Consider the following 17,949-nt stretch of genomic DNA (forward strand, 5'->3'; position numbering starts at 1 on the left):
ATAACTACTTGTATAGAATAAGTTATTTATGAGGTAAGTTTATTCCACGTGTAGACCTGTCTTGATATCAGCCTTAACATCGTTGATTTTCGGGATTGAAACGTTTCTTATGAAGGGCGCTTGTCTTTTTAACAGTCCACCTTCAAAGTGGCTTCAAATAAATCACTTCGCAACGGGAAAAGAATATATATTGTCTAGACAGAGAACGTAAATGGACGAGAAGGTGCAAATTGAATTTTATATGATGCTCGATAGGACGGCTAACAGAGCTGAAAAATTCCGAGCAGGGAATTCACCATTTTCGGTGGTATTCCCTGCTATTTAACAGAAATGAGAATTTATAATAACTTTCTCTGGCAGAAATACGTATCTATCAACATAAAGAGAAAAATGAAGTACTTTGAACAAAAAAAAAAACAAATGCCACTATATGCGTGATTATTTTTCGTCATATAAACGATTTTTATGATACAAATTTTTTAAAATATAATATGCATAATAAAATGCGAAAGATTATGCAAAAATAATATATATTTTACTTTTTTAATAATTTTCTAATTTCAATTGTTAAAAAATTAATAATTTATATATGTACATACATACATATTTATGTACATCGATATGGAGTTCACTTGCATTCTCTGGTATGTACACATAAAGGAATAGAATTTTTGATATTATCACTTATCAATGAATACATGTGCGCGCAATGCTCTATATGAACATGTGTACTTATGTGCGTATTACATTGCCGAACCAATAATGCATACACAAACCTACATACACATATAAATATGTCACCAGCAAAAATTACAAACATTGTTCTACAAAAACAATAATCGTCTCAATAGCCCAAATGTATAGTAAATCATACAACAACAACATTTTCATTCAAGATCGCAAGCGCACATGCAATAAGCTAAGTCGTTTCATTCATAAAAGCAAACGCCTTACACATCTCCCCGAGCAAGCGTAGAAGCTAGAAATCAAAAAATGAACAACTTTCTGATGTACCCTCTAGAAGGGAAAAGTGACAACCCTGCAAACACAAAAAAAAGTGAGAAAAGTTTCAAGTACATGAATTATTTGAAGAAATATATCAAAATACTTGTATTAGTAATAATTTAATTCAAAATACTTTGATATATTTCTCATAATACTTTATGAAAAATTTTAACTAAAAAACTAAATGTGTAAAAACTCGTGTATAAAAATAGAACAATACCAACATTGCTGAAATGAAAACCAAAGAGAACAACTGATTTCTGAGTTGCAACTACGGGCATAACTTTTGACAAATTTGGTTTGATACGGGATGTAAGTACGGAAGGGAGGAATGTCGGTGACTGTTTGTGCTATAAACGTCAGAGGGACGGCCAGATTGAAATCCTACCAAAACAATCTGTGAACAGAGAGATTTATTGCTCCTGTTGAAGATTAGGGTGCGTTCGAGCTATGTAATAATTGCAGCAGTACAGAAACTGTGTTGTATATTTGCTAATACTCTGCTGATGTGTAGACAAAAATTTAATGTTGCCGAATATTTGCATAAATTGCGTGCAAAAAGTGAGAGTAAATCAGAAATTCTCGTAGAACGTGATACTTTGATAGATTTGCAACACAGCAGTCGTGATTGCCATCTCGAACGCACCCTTACTAACAAAAATTGAAAAACAATGAAAATTAAAGAAAACGCAAATGAAAAAATCACTTGTTTTAATATATTACAAAATCACAAAAAAATTATAATTTTGCCCGATCTACAATGGAAAATTTTATAAAAAACGCTAATTTGAGGCGCTTTCACACTGGAATAAGTTGCTCATCCCTTTATCCCTGCTTTGTACGCTTCATTTTTATGAAATATTTGGATTTATTTATAAAACAAAACATGAACAATAATGGAATAAATAAAAATTAATTAAAATTATATTCGTTTATGTATTATCCTAATTCTTATTAAAATACTGGAAAACCGTGGCGACAAAAATTCTGAATTGCGGCTAGACGTATTAAGGTTATGTGCAACCAGCATTTCAGAACATTATAAATTCTTAACTAATGGTAAATATTTCCGGAACATTCTTCCTAATGCCCTCCAACACCTAATTAAAGTATGAAAAGTAGTTAAGTTTAATGGTTGGTATGTTATTTAAAAAAAATTCTGTATTTACGAATTTAAATGAAAGGATTTTTTTATCCAAAAACAGCTCTATTAAACCAGAGAACGTATTTCAAAGAAAAGGTTCATGGTGTGCCGATTGTCAAAATGTTCCTCTTGACAGAGGGTTACTCGCCCAGAGAACTTCGAAGAACGAGAAGTAGAGAACGTATATCATAGAGAAGGTTCAATTGCGGCCCACCGTGTGAATTGTCAAAACCTAACAAGATTCGATGAGGGGATTTCACCACAGCGTATTGTGTTTTACACGGCGGCAACACTCGGCGAAAATTCGTTAACGGCGTGGCCAAGTACGATGAATATTCGTCGTCGCCCGTATTGTAAGCTATAAATCGAAAAGAGCTATGTTACCACTTTTATCATTGGGTTTTACGGAGTTGTCTTTTCTCTTCTGAAAGGAGCATCCAAAAGTTGTTTAGTATGATTTTTAGCTTTTCCCAATCCTTGCGAACAGGTGCTTGCAGTCAATTCTTTCGAGCTATCTGTACTAACAAATGCTCATCTCATCTTGTTAGATCATCTTATGTCGGGTGTACGACACAATAACTAGAACTGAATCAAGATGAGCGTAAACTTTTGACGCATGTATGTACATATATAATTTTACGATTTTTTACTATTTTTTTTTATTAATATAAAAAATAAATATAATTTTAATAAATTTATTTATAGTTCAATTTTCATTATTAAACTCTATAACATTTTCGTTTATTTCGAAATTGAATTTTTTTTTTTGAGATATTTTCGTCCGCCATTTAATGTTAAATTAATAACTGCGTCCAAATAACGTATAAAATTGGGGTTTATTTACGCAACTTGGGTGAATACATTTATCGCTAACAGTAATCGCAGCAGGTTGATCAAATGGTATGCAAAGTGATTTAGCGCCCATAGCAGGAGCTCCAGGTTCTGCCTCCTCGTCTCTGTAAAGTATTTTAAATTAGATTAAAAAAAGGAGCCAAACATTTATACAAACCTTGCACTATCCCCTTTAATTTTTTCTTCACAGCTGATTTCACCACAAAATGGGGAAAGTAGAATATTCTTAGCATCCAAAAATTTGCAGAAGTCCGTCCAATTCTTTGTAAGTTTTGTATGATTAACCAACTCTTTTTTCGCTTTTGCTAACATACTATCATGTATTGTTTCCAACAATTGGCTAATTTTTGACTCGACGTCTTCTAAAGCCAAAATAAGTTTTTCACCCGTATCCCGGCGTACCGCAACAATTTGATTATTCTTCATATCTTTTGGACCAAGTTCAATACGAAGTGGAACACCCTTCAACTCCCAATGATTAAACTTCCAACCTGGTGAGTAATTGTCACGATAATCACCTTCACAACGAACACCCTTTACGTTCAACTGTCCTTCAAGCTTTTTACAAGCTTGTAAAAGCCGTTCACGTTCATTGGGTTTCGTATTAACCGTTATGCCACAAGGTACAATAATAGCTTGTATACAAGCAACACGTGGCGGCAACACCAGCCCCTGATTGTCTGCATGCACCATAATCATGACACCAATCGTACGAGTAGTTAGTCCCCAAGAATTCTGGAATACAAATTGTTTTTGTTGCGTCTCGGGATCTTCAAACATGATCTCGAACATTTTCGAGAAATTTTGACCTAAATGATGACTGGTAGCGCCTTGAATAGCGCGACCCGATGCGGAAATAAAAGCTTCTACAGTAGTGGTATAATCAGCTCCAGCGAATTTCTCCTTTTCTGTTTTACGACCCTTCACTACAGGTATAGCAAGAAGATTCGTGTAGATATGCGCATAACAATCTAAAATATCCAATACTTCTTGATCGGCTTCTGCTTTTGTGGCAAACGCAGTATGACCTTCTTGCCAGAGAAATTCACGAGTTCGCAGGAATGGCTGAGGATGCTTGAATTCCCATCTCTAAATAGAGAAGATCACGATGACATTAAATTCGTATAATACATAAATTGATTAAATTTAATTAAGAATGTAAAAGTTTGGTTCATCATAAAATCAAATATTAATGATATGCTATGTTCTGCATTTTATTTTGATATATAAACGAAGGGATTTCGTTTGAAAATCGAATGTACCTGTTTTAGAAATTTAATAATTTTGATGTGATATCGAATTAAAATATTATGTTCTGTAAACCAAACATCTTTAATTATAACTTAAAAAGAAACATTTATAACATGTGATATATTATTGATAATGTAAGTTTTAGAAATTTGCTATTATATTTTTAAGAAGTAAGCACAAAATTAGTGAATAGTAGAATAGACAGTTCTTTTTAATCTTATGAAAAACAATCACGATTTCACTAAAAGATTTAACAAGAGAGACAAAAGACTCATTGAAACGTTATGTTCTGTAAACCAAACATCTTTAATTATAACTTAAAAAGAAACATTTATAACATGTGATATATTATTGATAATGTAAGTTTTAGAAATTTGCTATTATATTTTTAAGAAGTAAACACAAAATTAGTGAATAGTAGAATAGACAGTTCTATTTAATCTTATGAAAAACAATCACGATTTCACTAAAAGATTTAACAAGAGAGACAAAAGACTCATTGAAACGTTGTGACAGGAACTTGCAATTGAACTTAATCACCACACCACAAATTTCAGGCAAAATACGTTCGGTGGACCATTTAATCAATTCGTGCTTAGTCCCTCTGAAAACACCATAGCACAAGTCTGTCGGATCATTTCGGATGTCATTAAGAAAGCGAAACAGGAAATCCTTCAATCAATTCAATTCAATTTTAGAAATTAATCAAACTATTTTGCATTCTATGCTATCAATAAGCCATGATACAAAAAATTAAAGAAATTTTGTTGTCTATTCAAATTTAAAAGATTTAAATTCAAATAAATCAACTAGCGATGATAGGTAAGCGGGTAACAATTGTAGTGCATATAAATACACACATTAAATATTTGGATTTATAAATTTTCTTAATTTTTTATTAATCATATGTATACAATGGCTGTTTACTTACAACAACGTTGTTCCATTGGTTTAAACGCATGGGTAAATCACGATAGGACTGAATCCACTTTGCATATGCCGGGTACATAACCGTTTCGGAGGTAGGTCGCACAGCAATTGGCTCAGCCAAGTCAGAGCTTCCTGATTTCGTCACCCATGCAACTTCTGGTGCGAAATCCGCAATATGAGTCTTTTCCCTTTCAAGAGCAGCACGTGAAACGAATATGGGAAAGTAGCACTCCTTAACGCCCATTTTGGTTATTTCGGCATCGAACCAAGTTTTAATAAATTTCCAAATTGCAAATGACCAGTGGCGCAATATATAACAACCAGACACATCATAATATTCAATTAGTTCCCCTTTAGTAATAACCTAAAAGAATATATATATAGGTATACTAATGTTGCATTGAATATTAAATAACTATACCTGCGAATACCATTCAGGAAGATTTTCCTCTTTTGTAGCTTCAAGCCCAAGTCGTGTCTGCTTTTTAAGTCCACTCGCCAGGGCATTAACGTCTGCTTTAAGTTGTGTCGTTTCCTTGTTATGAGTTAAATTATTCTTTTCACTTCCTTTTTTTGAGCCATTACCCCCACGTGCGCCGATGTTTGGAAAATCAGTTCCAGTAATTTCTTTGTATTTCGTCTTGAGTGCCAACAACTTTTTCACTTCAGCATCAATATTTTCTTTTGGTAAATTAGTCGACTTGGCAGTACGAACTTTATCACCTTGAACATTGATTTCTTTGATTAACAATTCTTTTTCTGGAGAAGTAGACATTTTAACCGATATGTGCTCAATGGGAATAACTTCTTTTGGTTCCATCTTAATGTTGGGTGTCCACTCTGTGCCGGTTCTTTGTTTGTAACCAGCTTTTAAACTCAACAAGGATTGCACTTCAAGGTCAATTGTAGTCTTGGGGGCTTTTTCCGATTTCAATATTCGAATTTTGTCACCCTGGAACTTTATTCGTGTAAGGAGTGCACTGAGGTCTCGACTGTCGTCGTCGGTCAAATCAATTTTAGATTCTGGAACCGTTTTAGATGACGGAACTGTTGTTGCCGGTTTCCAGTCTTGTCCAGTGAGACTTTTGTAGTCCGTTTTTAGTGCCAACAACAATTTAACTTCAGTATCTATAATGTTTTTTTCTCCATTAGCATTTTTAAGTGAGCGAACTTTGTCTCCCTGTTTAGATATTTTTGCAAGTAAATCTGCAACGGTATTAGCTGATGGTTGCTCTGGAAACTTCTCCTTCTTAAAAACCACTGGTTTTACAGTTACTGGCTTCCAATCACTTCCTGTAAGTTTCTTATAATCTGCTTTGAGAGAAATCAGTACTTTAACTTCTGTTTCTATAACCGTTTTATTGGCTTTTTGCGATTTTAGCTGACGGACTTTGTCGCCTTGATCAGCAATTTTATTGAGTACTTGTTCAACAGCGGTTTTAGCGTCCGATTGTGCAGTCACATCAACTACTTCTGTACCAGGTTTCCAGTCTTGACCAGTTAACGTTTTAAATTGAGCTTTCAGTTCTAACAGCTTCTTAACCTCTAAATCGACTTTATCCTTTGTAGATTTTTTTGCTTTAAGATCACGTATAATATTACCTTGTTCAGAGATATTTTTATTCAGGACGGATGCGTTAGAATTAGGAATCGGTGATGATTCAATGATCTAAAAAGAGTAAATTTAAATAGATAACAATAGTTATATGTAGGATAAACAAATTTTATATCCATTTAATATAAACGTTATTATTTATGGCATCTGAAATAAGATACGGTTTGTCAACGTCAACACAAATTCATAACAAAAACATTAAGTGATCAAAGCATAAATTAACAGTTACGTGACACAACATAAACAACTCCACCTATCTAAACTGTTGTGCTTTCACTTTATATTTTTGGTTCATTTCAACGTTTCAACTATAGTAGCGAAGTAACGGAGCAGCGTTTCAAATAAACCTGATCTGATGTTTGCTACCGCTTAAAAGTGACTGCAAATACTGATTAAAAGAAAACATGAAAAAGTATTTACATTTAAATTTTTTCATGATTTTGCCTTTCACCATCGTGCTTCGTTTTTCTTACACGTCATTTAAACAATTAAATTTAAAAAAAATAGGATCGCCATTCAATTTAAATATTTTTATATTCTTGCAACATGGTGCTACAGAGTATAATAGTTTTGTTCACCGGTTGTTTGAAACACCTAAAACTAATCGAGATAGATATAGAGTTATGTATATATAAATGATCCGGATGACGAGATGAGTGGAAGTCCGGTTGACTGATTGTCCAAGCTGTAACTTGAGTAAAAATTGAGATATCGGCACGAAACTTTGTACACGTGTTCCTTGGTCAAATCGGTAGGTAGCTATTAATCGAAAACGTATAAAGTGCCATAACTAATCCAAAATTAAGATACGAAACTGTAATTTGGGACAACGAATCGCAATAAAGATGGGCACCTATAGTTTGAAAATGTTTTTAAAGTGGGCGTGGCCCCGCCCTCTAATAGGTTTAATGTATATATCTCTCAAACCGTTAAAGCTAATCACCCAAATGAAATCGGTTGATAACTTCGCCCACACCCAATATAAAGGTTTTGTTAAAAACTACTAAAAGTGCGATAAATCAATAACTAAATGCGTCAGAAATATAAAACTATTAGAAGAAAGTGTCAAAATTGGACGATGGGCGTGGCACCGCTTACATTTAGGTGAAATCACATAGCTTCGGACTTACGAGATCAATTTCAATCAAATTTGGTTCATAGGATTATTTTGACATTACCATGTTGCGAAAATTGACGAAATCGGACTGCAACCGTGCCTTCTTCCCATATAAAACAACATTAAATGTCATCTGACTTTTTTTAATTTCTAGTATATAAATCAAGCACCAATTAATATATCGGGATACAACTTTGGACAAATAGTGACTTTAAGGCATGTTATCTCAGGTTTAAAAATAGTTATAATCGGACCATAATTATTCAAGCCGCCAGATACCGGACATGTGGATTAGGAGAGCACAATGAATGACGAAGCCCCCACCAGAATTATGGGCACCTGTAATAGCTCGCCCGATATTACCATCGCTAGCGGTGGTCTGATAAATAGCATAATCTGGCGACCTATGCTAACTCTCGCATCAGACCATCTGCCCATAATTATCTCGATCGAGAAACCTCCCGACTTTATTTCTGTGGACAACCGCACCTTCATTAACTTTAACAAAGCTAACTGGGTCGGCTTCACAGAATTTACTGAGAACACCTTCAACGCACTACCCATTCCTACGGACGTCATCGTTGGCGAGCGTCAATTCCGCAAGGTGATCGCTTTTTGCGAGCTATTTTAGCCGGCAGTTTACACTGCACCCTTCGACCGACAAGGCCAAACGATGTGTTACCCGACGGCTGCGCAAAATGTCAAAAGACTGCGCACCACTTACTTTCACCGATGGGGAGGTTCAGAGTGTCATCAAAAAGGCGAAATCGTCTAAATCCATCGGCCCTGACGGAATAAGCATGCTGATGCTAAAACACCTAGGCCCAACGGGAGTAAACTATCTCACCAAGGTCCTCAACTTGTCGATATCCACTCTTCAAATAGACAGAGAATAGACAGAGTGGTCCCAGTACTGAAACCTGGGAAACCCGCCAACAAAGGGGAGTCTTATCGCCCGATAACTCTCCTTTTCCCAGTAGTGAAGACACTTGAGGCCTTGTTACTCCCGTCATTCACTCACCACCTGAGTCTAGCAGATCATCAGCATGGCTTCCGAAAAGTGCACAGTACCACCACAGCACTTAGCGTCATAAACGCCCAGATAGTTCACTGGACTTGTCAAAAGCTTTTGACACAGTCAATCACACAACGCTACTTGAGGACCTAGAACAATCAACGCTCCCTCCAGGGCTGAAGCGGTGGACTATGAACTACCTGAACGGTCGGCATTCATCCGTACTGTTTCGAGGTCAAAACCCCAAACTTAGGAAAATTAAACAGGGGGTTCCGCAGGGCGGTGTCCTCTCCCCACTACTGTTTAATTTCTATATTTCGTAACTCCCCCAGCCACCAGCGGGAATTTCAGTGACCTCGTACGCTGATGACTGTACGATATTGACGTCGGGCAATGGAATCGATGGCATGTGTTCAAAAGTAAACAGCTACCTCTACGATCTTTCTCGCTTCTTTTCTGCAAGCAGCCTAACACTCTCCCCCACTAAATCCACAGCGACCATATTCAAAAATTGGACGAAGGAGTACAGACTGGACCTGAACATTTCAGTCGATGGCACAAAAATTCCGACAATAAATAACCCTAAAATTTTAGGCGTCACATTGGACAGTCTGTGCTCTTTCACTCCTCACACGACCGCGATAACTGCCAAAGTACAGAGCCGCAACAAAATCCTCAAGTCGCTTGCCGGCAGCTCTTGGGGAAAAGACAAAGAAACGTTGCTGGCAACATAACAGGCAATCGGCCGGCCGGTCCTAAATTATGCAGCCCCAATATGGTCGCCTGGATGCAGTGACACGCAGAAGAAGAATCTTCAGACCTGTCAGAACACTGCACTCCGGACTATCACGGGATGCCTCTTGATGTCTCCAATCGAACAGCTACATAGTGAGGCCCGTATGCTTTCGGTTAAGGAACACAACGAACTCCTCTTCAAGCAGTTTCTGCTGGGGTGTTTTCGTAGAAACCACCCCTGTAGTCGCCTGTTTGTAGCGGAGCCGCCTCCTAGGAACATCAAGAGGTCTTTCCTTGATTACGTCGACGACATTGGGCAGTACACCGACCGGACTTCGGACGCTACGAACTTCAGACAGGCACTGACCGCCATTCACAGTGGAGCCATCAACACCTTCACCAACTCCCTCTCAGTGTATGGCGTATTACAAGTCAAACCACCACCCATAGCAGACGTAGAGCTCGAGCTGCCTCGTGAAACCAGAGTGACTCTCGCGCAACTTCGTTCTGGATACTGTAGCAGGTTAAACTCCTACTTATCCAGAATAGACCCCGACATACCAAACACATGTCCTGCGTGCAATGAGTCTCCGCATGACACTAACCACCTCTTTGCATGCCCAACAAACCCCACTCATCTAACACCCTTCTCCCTATAGCGCCTAGCCTAGCTAATATCAGAATTTTCAAACGTCCGGTTGACTTTACTCCTTATATAATATATTGGTGTTGGTATGTGAGGCACCTTTATGAGATTCAGAGAGCATCTGGTTCTATCATCAATTCCGATCTTCTGCCTGTCGTTTTGTACATTAACTCAATATATTGAATTTAGCATCTTCGGTTAAGTTTATGTTAGATATATCTCATTTGAGGAGGATTTTAATATAATTTTCGTTGACGAGAAGCAAAATATAGATATAAAACAAATTGAGTCTGAGACCTATATACAACTTAATAACTTACTAAATTTGATTACCAGATTTGATTCATTCACGATTTCGTCGAATAAAGAATGTTTGTATTCTTGTCATCGTGTCAAAATTGGATAAATCAGACTACTACCAATTCTACCTTCCATATATATATATATATGTATATCATTAAGTTAAATTCCTTAAGATTCTTTCCCTTTGCAGTATATTAATTGAAACCCAATGACGTTATCGAAATAAAACTTTCCACAAATAATGCTTTTAAGGTATGTTATATCATGTCTAAAACTTGTCGTAATCGGACTATACCTTCTCAAGCCTCTAGATACCAATTATTAAGGCCACAGTGAATGTGGTTGACTTTTACCGAAAATATCGGTCAATCTGTAAGGTCCATTATTGAAATATTTTACCCTGCATACCGGGTGTAAAACAAAAATTTAATACCACACACCGGATTAAAAAAATAAAATTTTAGTCCAACATACCGGAAAAAAAAAATTGTTTTAATCCCAAAAACCCGAATATGGGACAAAAAGAAACAAGTTGTTTAACCCTGCATACCGGTTAAAAAATATTCAATATTTAAATATTAATATTTAGTTTTTACTTAATTAATTAATCGGGATTAAATAAAAATTAAATTTTTTATTTTAAATCCAACATTTTTTTCCCAACCCTGACATAAATCGGCCGAATACTTCCCCTAGCCTCCTATAAAAAATCCAAACTTCCGGTTATCTTTATAGCGTATATATCGGTTAATAAGCAAGATATCTTAGCATAAAGCTTGAATAAACTATAGTTTAATGGAAAAAATATGTGAAATCGCTCCACAAATAACTGAGCTGCCGTATACTACACATAATGATTTACGTTATTTTATCAGACTTTATGCATATCATAAAATTCCGTGGAAACATGTTCTCAAGTATACTTTAATAATGACAAAAGTTAAAGCTATCAGTCTAAGCCTTCTCCTAATCCCAAAATAGTGATTTCCGACTTTTCACTTGACTATAAACTGTTTATGTTGGCAAAAACTTTAAAAATTTTAATGAATTAATTCTCTATTTGATCCTATTTTTGTGAGGAGCAGAGTATCGAAGTGTACCCCAATGGGTCCATTCGCCATCGCGTAGACACCCGATTCTACAGTACCGGAATTTACCCGGATGTTATCCGGCCAAGCGCTGTTATTTCGAGGATCTAACCCTGTTTACGGAGTTCAGCTGGCAGCATGACTCTCAGTCTGATCTACTCGAACTAACCTTCATCCCGCTACAATTCCCGTGCAAGGGCCACAAGTCAACTTCTGGTACCGTCAATTCCGTATATCCTCGCACCGTCAATTCCATATGTCAGACCGTAATACGTTGGAACAATCATAAGTTAGATGCAATTCTTGCACTGGCTGGTGTAATTTGGCGTCGACAAACCACACCCAAGTGTGACAACCGCCCTTGTAGAGCGCCAGTTACTTGTTGCCCAACAGGGTTGGTACTTGGCGACTTTAACGTGTACCATACCTTTAGCACTCCTGGCTGTCAAACGATCGTAGGGGGATGGAGCTGGCAGAACAAATAGATGACTCGAAATTCTGCACAATTAATGACGAAGCTCCCACCAGAAATATGGACACCTGATAAACAGCGGATAATCGCACCTAATAAAGCAAACTGCGTCGGCTTCACAGAATTCACTTCACTTCTTGCACCTCTGCCACACTACCCATTCCTACGGAAGTATTCGTTGGCGAACGTCAATTCCGCAAGGTGATCGCTGATGTTACTGCTCGTTTCGTTACCGGTGGTAGAATTCAACAACTACGATTTAATTTCCCAGCCAAAGTTAAGACTGCTTAGCAAATGAGCGTGACTCCTTACGCCAGGTTGATCCCTGTGATTCCGGTCTAAATGATTTTAATTTGGAGATTCGACAATTGGTAGATCAACATACGCGGATGAAATGGGTGGAGTATGAAGTCATGCAATCTCTCCGGCAACAGTGAGTAAGAATACTGTGCTTTGTACTTTGGAATACTGTCAAATCCATGACCAATCCGAGGAGACACAACGATAACCTTGTCGAAGTTCAATTCGACGGTCGTGCATTCTCGGACCCGAAGAAGTGTTCGACGTGAGTAACCTAGTGAAATCTTATCGCCCGCTAACTTTCCCTTCCCCATTTGAGCCCTGCTCAACACCAGCACAGTTTCCGTAAAGTGCACAGCACCACCAGAGGAGAGGACTGTCCTTGCAGCGTTGGACTTGTCAAAAGCTTTTGACATAGTCAACCATACAACGCTACCTGAGGACATTAAATAAACTGCGCTTCCTCTAGAACTGAAGAGGGCCGACAATCATCGGTATTATTTTTGGATGTAAAGGAAAAAATTAAGGAATTATACAAGGGGGTTCCGCAGGGTGGTGTCCTCTCGCCACTATTGTTTAATCACTACACACAACAATCAATTTATTGAAGGAAACTTTTGGAGAGTGTATTATCTCGTATCGTGGGCCTAGGGCGGGATATGTGAAGCTGTTTGTCTAGTCTAGTTTGTCAGATAAGCCCGAGACGATTGGAAGAAAATATTGGGAGCGTTAGTCTTAACCGCGCCGGCACTTGCCCGAAATCATTTTAAAACATAATGACAAGCCCTTATGTTTATAATAAAGCAAAATCCTAAGCATACTATACATTAAATTATATGCGTTTTATTTTTTCTTCAAAAGCATATGTCTAAAAAACCCCTTTATAAATATCTCACACACGAAGAAAAATATGGTAATAAAACTTAGCGAGTTTTCGACCTCCAAGTTAAGTATGGAACACCTGAAAGTGTTTTCCCGCCTTTTATTTTTTGGAAATTGCAAGAGTACACCATAATATTTTCGGTTACACTCAAACTTAGCTCTTGTTCCAGCTTTTCTTTGTACCAACTATATATTTAAATAGTTTCAAACGGTGTTTTTTACAATTTTTAGCTTCGAAATTAGTATTAGGCAATCTAAACAGTTTAATTGACGGTCGGACTCGTCGATTTCCATTAAATTATGTATTGATATTTCTACAATTGCCATCAAAATTACAGGTACGGAATAGACTCTCACATTTTGAGACGCCAGGCTCGCTGATGTTAAACTTTGACGCGTGCTCTAACAATCACAAAACTGTCTAAGAAGTTTAGACATCTTATCTTTTTAACATCATATAGCGTAATCCGACCGCATTCATACAACGCGAGATACAGATTACTAAAGTCATCTACTAGAAAAATAATGGTTTTCTTTTTACGAGACCTTATGCATCTATATATACATAAATTAGGAGAAATATCACAAAAACTATATATACCAGATGCACAAATTTTTCAATTTCTACTAGAAAAAATATTAATTTGAAACATACAGATTAAACTATAATCTTACTTACATTTTTCGCATCATGTAAATTGGCGTTTATTTTCAAACCTGACGAAGGCATATCTTTAGTGTGGCCATCAGGTATTGAGAACAGAATGACCGGCGTTACAACATTCGAGAATGGACTGGCTGGCGCATAAGCAACATCAACTTTAAAGAAACCTCGACGTTGAAGCTGGATTATGTCTCCTTTCTTGCATTTCATTAGTTCGGGATCACCAAGCATTTTTATTTCCTCCTAACAAAATATAAAAAAATATTACTATTGTATATCAGTTGTTAAAGAATATAGAAAAATTTACCCTAGTTTTGTGACCAATGTATTGTTTAAAGTCTTCATCTTTCCCCAATACTGCTTTACTTATAATATTGTCAAAGTAGACACAGAATGTGGGCGGATAAATGGAATTATCATTTTCCACAGCAAGCCAAGTAAGCTTTAATGTCTTTTTAAAGTCCTTATTATCCAAATTCAAAGTCGCATCTATTTTCAATATTTTACTGCTGTTATCTTTATGTATTTTTTTTATTAACAAGTTGCCCCAATTTATAAAGGTGGCATTTTCCCCCTCCTTTAGGGCAATCGCATCATCATAATCAATATATACACGTGGGCCAATGGTTATTTCTTTCATTCCAAGACTTTCATTTTTTGGATGTTTAGGTACCTCAATCTTTTCTACCTTTGCATCTAAAACATTTACAATAACACGATTTTCGTAGTTGAGTGCAGTGTAACGAGGTGCAATTGGATCGATCACTTTCTTATTAAATGCCCAAATTTTATCCCAATTCATAAATACTACAGATTTACTTGATCCTTGAGCTATAATAAATTCGCGTAAACCCTCAACAGTCATGCCTCGACGAATAATTCCCCGAACTGTCGGAAAACGTGGATCATCCCTATGAAGAATATGATATTGCTTGTTGCCAAAATATTGAATTATTATATAATTATTCATATTACCATCCATCCACTAATCTAGACTCAACGAACCATGTCAGCTTACGTTTAGATAGCACAGTGTTTGTCATATTTAACCGACTGTATTCCCATATGTACGGTTTTCGCAACTTAAGCGCATCAATGAACCAATAGAATTGATCATCACGATCATGGTATTCCATTGTACGTAACGTGTGCGTAACCCCTTCTATTGAATCAACAATCGGACAAGCAAAATCGTAAGTTGGATAGACCCTTAAAAATTCCATAAGTTTATCAATTACGGTCCATTTAAATATTAAAAAACAATAATTACTTGTATTTTGTGCCTGTACGTGGGTGAGGCTCATTCTTGCAACGGTATATAGTTGGATCACGCATGCAGCCATTTGCTGAAGACATATCAATTTTTGCCCGAACGCAGCATTTTTGGCCTATATCTGTGCCGTTCACCATTTCCAGCCACAATGATAGATTTCTTTCCACATCTTGAATTAAGAGAAATTATGGTGTAAAATCCGAATAAACCATATATTAATTATATTACCATTTGACCTGTTTACTGATTCCAAACGTTGTTCGCGTTCAACTTTCATTTTGTCCGCCGGAGTGTCATCTACATATGCCTTGCCATCTTTAATCATTTGTTCGCAATATTGTAACATAATTTCGAAGTAATTGGATGTGTGGGTAAAAACATCAGGTTTAATCTGTAACAATTCGACATCGCCCAAAATAACTTCTTCAAACTCAACAGTTTCTTTCGCTGGATTAGTGTCGTCGAATCGCATTATTAGTTTGCCATTAAAGTTTAATGCATAGTACTGATTTAATAGGGCAGCTTTAGCATGTCCAATGTGCAAATATCCAGACGCTTCTGGAGGAAATCGTACTACAACTTTACCCATTTCAGCACCGGGTAGATCTATAAATTTTCCTTCCTGCTTACGTTCACTTGCTTTTGTTTTACCAGAAAAATGTGAACTTTCGCTTTCACTTAGTTTAACACCATTACTTCTTTTGGATCTTTTGGCTGCACCAAGGGCTTCTTCTGGCAATGCCTCTAAAACTTTTTGAATAAGAGGTTGCGAATTTATAAGGTTGTACCAGCGTTGTACATGTTGTGGTATGCCTTTAGTTGAAAGAAACTCATAACGAGCATGCATCTCGTTGAAAAGAGCAAAATCAGCAATAGTTAGCTTGTTCGCTACTAGATAGGTTACAGGGGCAATTGATTTATCAAGAAACGACAATGCCCAGAATATGTCATCTTCGCATGTTAATGAAAACGACAACCAATGATCTATTTGGGTACGTTCAATAGCATTTTCTCCATAAAGCTTATACTCTGGAGCCACACGTGCCAGCGCCCTCAACACATCATTATTGGAATGACAAAGAAGCTGGCGCTTGTCAGGAAATTGGAGCGAAGTTTCATTACCCCATGCAACTTCAACTTCTATAGTCTCGCTTATAAGATGAGCAGTTGCCAAACCGCCTTGCAATTATAAAAAAAAAAGAAAATTTAAACAATATAAACGCGATTTCGATGAAGAAAAAAAAAAATATATACATATATTATTAACCTAAAATGAGACCATCAAAAATCCATAAACTTACTTATAGGAGGATTATTTATGTTCGCTGTTAACTTAATTGCCATTTTAATTTTTCCACAAAATAATATCAACGTTCTAATAATATTAAATTTCCGATTTTATGAAATAGCACCACAATATCGTGGATTCCCACTAACAGTACGTCTGCATATGCAATCATAGATTTATCCATGTATGCAATTGGTACTGTCAACTCCATATACATTTTTTTGCCTTTTACAAGTATTATCACTGTTGCCATTGCTCAATTTGTATACGAGTACATGGTTTTCTCAGAGAACGTATTGTAACGGATTTCTCGAGAATCGTCTACCTTGTAACCCACTCTTAAGTTCGATCACTGGATTGTTAAACTAAAGTCCCAATTTAAAGATATACACTTCGAGTTACAACTTATTGCTTATAGCTTAATAGCTCTTTACACAGCAACACTCTAATTAGAACTGTGCCTGCCCCACAATACGGCAGCCCTTATTTATTTAGTTATTTACTCTTTAACAAAACATTGGCAACTACGAATTCGCTAACTAGTTGCTTCTGGCAATTTATCGCCGATTCGATTTTGTTCTATAATCCGTGTTCGTTACAGTATATTATAGAGAAGGTTCATGCTTGTTATAATGGCAAGGATGGCATGATGCGAGACTCTCTCATGTTCGCTGATTTTTCTGTTATTCTCTTTCCCTGATTATTAAAATGATTATTCAAATGAGGGAATTTCGAACAGCTGATGTCAAAAAAAGCGGGATGTCAGAAATAAACCCGCTAAAAATAGCTAACAAAAGCAGTGCGAAACGAAATTTCAAGGAACGACACAAATACCTTTGAATAACGTGCAACTAAATTTTATTTGCTAATTTAATTTAAAACGTTCATCATAAAACCATGATATTTTATTATGACTTGTATTGTTTCTTTGTTATCATATTGTTTATTTATATGCTATTTTTTTATGTTATATGATTTTTTAAAAATTTGATAATATAAATACACGTATTTAGGGATGTATAAGCGTTATATAGGCCTACTCGGGGACGGAGCACCTAAAAATAATATCGAAATGCAAAATACCCAAAAGTTTTTTTTATAATACCCAATCCATTTTCTTTCGACAGTGACATGATTGGCAGATGTTATAAAAAATGTGGGTTTTGACAGCTCTCTTGATTCAAAGAGTCTCGCATAATGATCCGCTTGACAAAGGGTTACTCGACCAGAGAACGTAATTGGTTAATTCTTCTAAGTTCTCTGACTCGAAAACATTAGAGGATTTCACCACAAACAAATTATAAGCGAAATATATTAGAATGGCAACACTAGTTATATGACATTTACAACCCTCTTGTTATTGTCGAAA

General features: G+C 36.4%; 1 protein-coding gene and 1 long non-coding RNA gene across 3 annotated transcripts; one reads left to right on the forward strand and one right to left on the reverse strand.

Moving 5' to 3' along the window:
- Positions 1–620: 620 nt before the first annotated feature.
- Positions 621–2,847, forward strand: LOC138855887 (uncharacterized). The gene is made up of 2 exons (XR_011395031.1): positions 621–2,143; positions 2,211–2,847. It is a non-coding gene; the product is annotated as an uncharacterized lncRNA (long non-coding RNA).
- On the reverse strand, positions 2,831–16,760 carry GluProRS (Glutamyl-prolyl-tRNA synthetase). 2 transcript variants are annotated; one of them, XM_014232632.3, is made up of 10 exons: positions 16,594–16,758; positions 15,521–16,471; positions 15,290–15,461; positions 14,995–15,228; positions 14,327–14,930; positions 14,035–14,262; positions 5,604–6,851; positions 5,184–5,546; positions 3,159–4,090; positions 2,831–3,105 (listed from the first exon to the last, which is right to left on the reverse strand). In XM_014232632.3, exons 1-10 carry the CDS (start codon positions 16,634–16,636, stop codon positions 2,949–2,951), a joined length of 4,932 nt encoding a protein of 1,643 aa, XP_014088107.3. In that variant the 5' UTR covers positions 16,637–16,758; the 3' UTR covers positions 2,831–2,948. The 2 variants fall into 2 exon arrangements, with proteins under 2 accessions (XP_014088107.3, XP_036213511.2); XM_036357618.2 differs by lacking the exons at positions 2,831–3,105; positions 3,159–4,090 and adding an exon at positions 4,670–4,924 and having other exon boundaries at positions 16,594–16,760.
- Positions 16,761–17,949: the final 1,189 nt, after the last annotated feature.

Source organism: Bactrocera oleae, chromosome 2, assembly GCF_042242935.1.
Source record: "Bactrocera oleae isolate idBacOlea1 chromosome 2, idBacOlea1, whole genome shotgun sequence".
NCBI lineage: Eukaryota > Metazoa > Arthropoda > Insecta > Diptera > Tephritidae > Bactrocera > Bactrocera oleae.